The sequence below is a fragment of the Nestor notabilis genome, unplaced genomic scaffold (assembly GCF_000696875.1).
Source record: "Nestor notabilis isolate BGI_N333 unplaced genomic scaffold, ASM69687v1 scaffold32250, whole genome shotgun sequence".
In the NCBI taxonomy this organism is placed as follows: Eukaryota; Metazoa; Chordata; class Aves; order Psittaciformes; family Psittacidae; genus Nestor; species Nestor notabilis.
The window spans coordinates 1-7,404 of record NW_009911336.1 but is presented as its reverse complement, the minus strand read 5'-3'; the positions used below and the strand labels follow the sequence as shown (position 1 = coordinate 7,404).

The following is a 7,404-nucleotide window of genomic DNA, read 5'->3' as shown; positions in this document are numbered from 1 at the left end:
TTTTTCCAGTGGAGGAAAAAATGAGCCTTATGGAACTACTGTAGATTATTAGCAGAACTGAAAGGATCATTATGCTGGTTAAGTACTGTGGGGCAGTTCAGTGGCAATATGAAGGAATGTAAAGTATGGGGTTCACAAGAGGTTTCTTCTGCATCTGATTTCCTTCAAGGTTTCCATTCATGTTCTAGATGATATGCTATAGAAGTTGAAAATGTAATAAACCAGCAGGAAATGGGGAGAGTTGCAATATGGTTGATGAGAGTAGGATTTTCATAAAGTACATGAATCTCAAGTCTCTCAAATGTGGAATGAAATGCAGTAAGAACAAATGTAAGCTGCTATGTGACTGTAATAATCAGTTGAAATGCCCATGGAAGACTGGTACAGAGATAGGTGCAGAGCACAAGTCTCTGTCTCCCAGGAGCAGTTGGACACATGTTAGTGAGCTCTTCCATGAGATTATTTAGTTTCTTCTTGAATCCATTCACATGTTTAATGTTGGCAGCGTTGTTGGATTGCACTGGTACAGAATAGGTGATTTCTAAAGGTACTTTACAGCTTGCTTAGTTTATGATTTGATTGAAATGGGTCAGGAGTTATTGCTTATGATATTCTCATGGAGTACAGAGATATGCCATGGTGATGCTTGCAAATTATATATTTGGACTAATATTTGAGAATGGTGGTGTGCAAGACTCCCCCCGGTGTTTGCAGACTACCAGCGCGTGCTGTGGCAGGATTCTGTGCCATTTTACAGACATGAAATCTGTTTAAAAAACAAGTAAACCAACCAACCCCCAAAAGCTTGAGGATGGTTTTTTGGTCGCGAGGCAACCCTGTCAAAGCAATGGTACTTCCTTAGCCTAAACTGAAAAGTCTGTAAATAAGAGTCCTTAAGAAATGATAGTGGTTCTATAAAAATGTTAAAGTAAATATGTTAAAGTTCTGTTGTTATAGTAAGTTTGATAACTCTGTGAGAAATCTGCAGGTGAAATTTGTGTTAGGAATAATGAAGTTTTGGATCCGCATTTAATGTATCACTTCTTGGCACTATCCCATTATGGTTCATTTAGTAATGGGGATTTTCTTGTACATGTCCCAAAGAAATGGAGTTTATGGGCACAGCCCTATGAGCGGTTGCCTGTGGGGTTGATTTTCTGTGGTCCCTTTTGGTTTCAGTATGGCATCTGCACTGCAGTGAGATTGTATCATTTTTATCTCCCAGGAGTCATTACCTTTTCTGGAAAGGATTATAAATTACTGGGAGTGGATTTGTCAGAGCTGTCTCAGCTGGAGAGAGCCCTGGTGGAATGGACAGTGAAATGCCCACCCTCTTTGTAGCAGAGGTGGTGCTCACCTACATGGAAAATAGCAGGTCAGTTGAGTTTTCCCCTGTTAGCTAGGTGGTAAAATGAAAAGAGTAAGCTTCTTTGTATGTATGTCACCTGGGGCTGTCCTGTTACAAGACCTGCTGTCTTGTAACTATTCTCAGGAATTCTGTGGCAGTCCTCAGCAGCTCCTTGGATCATGATTGTGATGGGGTAATCATGACATACTAAAATGGAGGGGAGGAAAAAAAGAAGAGAAACCTTGAATGAGTGAATTTTTTTTGAGTTTTTTGGTGTTCTCATCCCCTGAATTCTCTGCACAGATGAGGGAGATGTTCGTAAGTCCCCAGCACAGGATTCTGTATTGTGTATTGCCTCGGTCGAGATGCCTTAATAGCATGCTTTATGGTGTTGCAGGAGGATATATTGCATCTGCCATTGATAAGTGGGCCCTAAATTGTTTGATTTCTGATGCACGATCTGCCTGACAGGTCTGATGCCCTGATTCAGTGGGCAGCAGAGCATTTCTCTCGGGTGTGCTTTCTGCTGTATGAGCAGATGCACCCAGAGGACCCCTTTGGACATGTCATGCAGCAGCATTTTAACCAGCTGAACTCTACACTTCATTCTGTGGCACAGTACCCTGATTGTGAGGCACAGCAGAAGCGCTTCTTGACAAAGGTGAGTACCTGTGGCTCTGGGCACATGTGAAGCACCTGGGAAAGATTGTCACATGAAATAATTCGGGAAGTCACCAGCTGTGTCAGTTATGGGTTGAAGTAGACAAAGGCCACAGCTGAGACACTGCCTTTTCTACTAGCATGACTAGTAATTTGAGGGTCCTTCCAACCAACTTGCAGCTTCCTTTGTGTATGGGATTAAGGCAAGTTAATCTTAAATTCCTTTAAGACTTTTGACACAACAAATTAAGTTTTTTAACAGCTTTACAGGTAAGAGACCTATCCTCACCAGATGCTGGGCTGATGTTGTTCCAGCTAGACAGCTTATGGTTTATGCAGGTGTTTAATTTAGGGTCTTAATTTTCTTGTGGGAAGTGAGTCTCTATCCTTCAGAGGTAATCATTTTGAGGCATTTCTGTTTCAGGGCTGGACTGAGTGCAGTGTCATGGATATGAATGAGTTTTTCACCTGTTGTACTCCAGAAGATGAGCAGCAAAGAGTGCAGGCTCTGGAGCCTTTTGATGAATATGAGGTAACCCTCCTTTATTCTGAACACCAGTGACCTGGCTAGTAGATCCTTCCTACTGCTTGCTCTTCAGATTTTTAAGGGGGGATTGCTTTCATTTTTTTTCTTTGGGTCTGCTACAGGAATGGCATCTGAAATGTTCTCATTACTTTGTCTTGACTGCATCAAAGGGGATGGAACCTTCCTGGACGCCGTTGTTACCCAGCATGACAGGTACATACCCACTAGTTTTTGGAGTATTCTTTCATCTCATGCAGACGTCCTTGAGGGGTTTTAGGAGACAGTAAAACCCTGTAAGGACCTGACCAGGTGCATCATCTGAGTAGCTTTCTCCATCCTTCTAACAGTGGTTCTGCTGTCCATAGTGAAGCCAGGGCAATTGCCTGACGCTGGTGGTTCTGACCAGTTTCATTCTTTCAGATTATTGAACCTTCCAGTCTGATCAGCTCTTCCTTCTGTTTATACATGGGGCCCTCCAGTGCGTGACTGCAATGCCAGTCTACCCTGCTTCTCCTCCTATTTTTGGGATCACACAGGTTCTCAGTTTTCAATGTATTCCCACTTGCTTCCATATGTGGCTCTCTCTGAGCCATTCCACCCTTCCAGCTCCCAAAAGGTTGTTACGTTTTACTTCCTGTGCTATCAGAATGTTGTCCAACAGAGCACTCAGGAGTGTGTCACAAAGGTTGTGCTTTGGTTTGTTATGCCCTGTGGGTGGAATTGTACATGTAATATTTCTGGGTTTGAAATGTGTTTTAATCTGTATGTTGTTTTTTTTAGATGGGAGAAAAGTGGGGGAAAGCCAAGACCGAGACTGCATTCCCATCCTAAAAAGTACTTGGCAGCAGAAGCAGTCCAAGAAATTCCTGGTTTTGGCTGCTTGCTTCCTTTTTCAGGATGGAAAGCACAAGGTTATTTTTAATGAAAGTGATGTTTCACATCACTAGTCTTGTTTGTGGTATAGTACCACAAGTACTTGTGTCTGCAACTGGAAGTTAAAAGCTGTGTTCCAAGGGGCAGGAAAAGCAGCTGGAAAAGGATAAGGCAGGATGGCATTCCTTAAGCCAACAGGGCCACTGAATTCATTATATTGTGTTTTGGTTACATTTGAAAACATGTAGTGAAATCAAAACTAAGTGAATGTGCATGTGGTTAAATATATTGTGTGATTGTCACTGGTCCTTATGTTAAAACCTTAAAGGTTCCTGAATGTCTAGGATCTGTCCTTAAGTTAAAAAGAAAAAAATAAAATCTGACATTTGCTTGACTGACATTAATACAGTCAAGACACTTCATTCGTTAGAGACACGAATAGGGTCTTGCTGCTTCTGTCTCTGTTGGATTCACAACTGATAGCCAGAGCCTTCAAAGTTGGGTAAATTATCCTTGCTTAGATATTTTTTACTGGGAATGGCAAAAGGTCGGTCTCAAATACCAGTCTTTGCCCCAGCTCTCCTCTCAAATAGATTTAGGTCCCTGTTCAAGAGAGATGCAAGTACTGTATCTTCAAAACAGAGCATGGGAAATATATTTTCTAAAATGAAAACCCCTCAGTCTTAAAAAGATGCATCTGTAGAAAGACATGCGAGCCCAAGAAAATGCAGTCATCAAACAATAGGAAGTAGGGTCTTGTACTAAACAACATTTGGTATAGACAGTTTTTCTGGGTATGGCATACAAAAGTAGACTGAGAACTGCTTCTCCTCCACCTCATCATCTCTTACAGAATGAGGATGAGACACTTGATTAAAACAAAGAAACTGATTAAAAGAAATATCTCTCTTTGGGTGTGGGTGTAGGTGTATAGATATGTATCTATATATATCAAAAGCAATGGTATATTGAAAAATGATGTGAGATCTGAGCATGACGTGAATGGCATGGAATAAGGGGTGGATACTGTCCTGGGTTCAGCTACAGCAGTCATTTTTTCTCCTTCTTAGTAGCTGGTGCAGTGCTGTGTTTTTGACTTTCAGTCTGGGAACAATGCTGATAACACCGATGTTTTTAGTTGTTGCTCAGTAATGTTTACTCTGACCAAGGACTTTCTCAGTCTCGTGCTTTGCCAGAGAGGAGGGGAAGCCAGGAGGAAGCAGAGACAGGACACCTGACCCAAACTGGCCAAAGGGCTATTCCATACCACAGCACGTCATGCCCAGTATATAAACTGGGGGGCGTTACCCGGAAGGCCCAGATCGCTGCTCGGGTCGGGCTGGGTATCGGTCGGCGGGTGGTGAGCGGTTGTATGTATAGGTGGGCAAGAGTCCCGTGATGGAATCTTGTTTTGTACTAAGTGATACAGGATTTAAAGGGAAGATATTTAGACAACTGAAAATACTCTCTTGTAATAGGACCATTGGAATTAACAGAGATTGTCATGCTTTAGAACTTTATTTCAATGCTTTTATGAAGGTAGGATCAAAATCTAGCAAGAAACTTTGAAATCCAGCTTCCAGGTCCTGTTTCTGCTGTTTTTTGCTATTTAAGTAGCCAAATACTGTCTTCATCAGAAAGGTATTCTTCTTGATGGTGTTGCAGTGATTGCTACCTTGCTACAGCAGTTCAGGACACTGCAGTCTCTTAGCAGTATTACCTCCACCACATTAAAGTAGTCTCAGAACCGTGTCAGGAATTGAGGGAGCAGTCAGCAGAAGTTGCAAGTTGGCAGTTTAAACTATTACAGCTTGATTTCTAGGGCATCTCAGATTCTCTGTGCTCTGTCAACTTGCTTCATAATCTTTTCTTCTTGAAAAGCTGAAGACTTGCTTTATCTCCCATCTCATTAATTAATTTAAAATGTACTCCTTGGTTCTTGTTTATGTTGAGATCTTTGGTTCTCTCTGGCTTACAGTTCCTCATGGTGCTGTTGGGATGGCTGGGAGTGTCCCTGCAGTGTGTGTGATGCGCTCTGACACTTCTGGCCTGAGACGTTACGGTCACCGCTCTGTTCTTCTAAAACCCGATGTGATCCTCGTCACTGGAGGCTTTGGGGAGGAGGATGGACAACACTGCCGGATGAGGAATTTTCATGTGCTAATAAAACATGCAGGCTGCTGGAAAGCTGGCTGTGTGAAGAAAGAAAATCTTGGTGGAGATTCCCATACTGATACCAAGTGTAAGGAAGATGTTTTTGTGTAACAACAAATCCTGTCTAGTGGAAACCTAATGTCACAATACAGTTATGTTGGCAGTCAGAGAGATCTGAAGGTTCTGAATGCTACATGTCAGGTCCTGCACTTGGGCCACAACAACCCCCATGGAACACTCCAGGCTTGGGGAATTGTGGCTGGAAAGCTGCTCATGGAAAGGACCTGGGGTGCTGATTGACAGAGCTGAACATGAGCAGGTGGTGTACAGCCAGCCAAAAAGCCACCAGCATCCTGGCCTGTGTCAGCACCAGTGTGGCAGCAGGGCCAAGGCAGTGGTTGTCCCCTTGTGCTGGGCACTGGTGAGGTCGCACCTCGAATCCTGTGTCAGTTCTGGGCCCCTCACTGCAAGAGGGACATTGAGGTGCTGGAGCGGGGCTAGAGAAGGGCACCAGAGCTGGAGCAGGGCCTGGAGCACAAGTGTGATGAGGAAGGGCTGAGGGACCTGGGGGGGTTTAGTGTGGAGAAGAGAAGGCTCAGAGGGGACCTGATCGCTCTCTGCAACTGCCTGACAGGAGGATGGAGCCAGGAGGGGGCTGGTCTCTGCTCCCAAGGAACAAGGGACAGAGCAAACAGCCTTAAGCTGCGCCAGGGGAGGTTTAGACTGGAGATCAGGAACAATTTCTTCCTCAAAAGGGTTATTGAGCATTGGAACAGGCTGCCCAGGGCGGTGGTGGAATCACCGTTCTTGGAGGTATTTAAAAGACTTGTAGATGTGGTGCTTGTGGGACTTGGCAGTGTTATGTTTATGGTTGGACTCAATGATCTTAAGGGTGTTTTCCAAGTTAAGTGATTCTAAAATTCTGTAAATTTAATGGGAGAAAAATACGTGTGAACTGTAATGTTTTGTATCTCTGCAGATGAGCGGCTGTACCATACTGTGTCATGTGTCTCCAACAGTCTGGCCCTGGTGGTAGGAGGACGAACATCCCCATCGAGTGCAGGTTTGGGAATGTTGTGGCTGAAGTTCCATGAAACCTGTAATGCCTCAGACCCAGGTGACGTTACAGTGGAGCTTCTAAGTCTGCAGCCTGCTGCTGAGCCAGCTGCTTTGCGTTGGAGACACAGCACAACTGAAGTGATGTTCAAAGGTAAAAAACCCAGAAATGGCTGTAGGCATGCCGAAGTATGCAAATTCCAGAATATATGGGGCCAAAACCCCCTCAGAATGCATTTTTGAACGTGCTGCAATGTATACTTGCAACTGCAGTTTGCTTGGCTCTCCTCACAAACATCTAACCATAAAGGTCTCATTTCAGCTGTTACTTTGTAAGGTGCAAGATGTGACCAGACAGGCACGCTGACCAGCAACCAGTTTACGTGTGACTAGCCCATTTGATGCTTTTAACCCTCTGTCTTCCTTTAACCCTCCCCGAATCACCTAAATCCATCCCTTTTGCTGCCTCTGGTTCCTCTCCTGGGCATCCCATAATAAGTCTTATGCAAACCCCAAGTACTTTTCCCCTGCATCTTGTAATGAGTCTCATGCCCCTAGGCAGTTCCCCCTCAAAGGTGCTCCAGAGAGTTGCTCCTGTTCACTGATTTCAATAGGTCTCACAATGGGGCTGAGAGTTCTCTGGGACAGATCTGGGAGGAGCCCAGGCAAATTGTCTCATTTTATAAATATGTGATTGGGGTTCTCTAGCCTGCAGACCTGCCGCTGCCTTTCTGTGCTCTTGCTGGTCATGAGGAGACCATAGGATCATAGAATAGTTAGGGTTGGA

At 44.1% G+C, this 7,404-nt stretch overlaps 1 protein-coding gene across 1 annotated transcript; it reads left to right on the top strand.

Annotated features, from left to right (window-relative positions):
• Positions 1–1,225: 1,225 nt before the first annotated feature.
• On the top strand, positions 1,226–6,806 carry LCMT2 (leucine carboxyl methyltransferase 2; the record flags this gene model as incomplete). The annotated part of the gene is given in 7 exon segments (XM_010014100.1): positions 1,226–1,303; positions 1,306–1,375; positions 1,820–2,009; positions 2,433–2,540; positions 2,657–2,747; positions 5,386–5,622; positions 6,541–6,806. Coding segments are annotated over 7 exon segments (1,040 nt in total), but the record flags the coding sequence as incomplete, so codon positions are not given.
• Between the last annotated feature and the right edge of the window lie 598 nt (positions 6,807–7,404).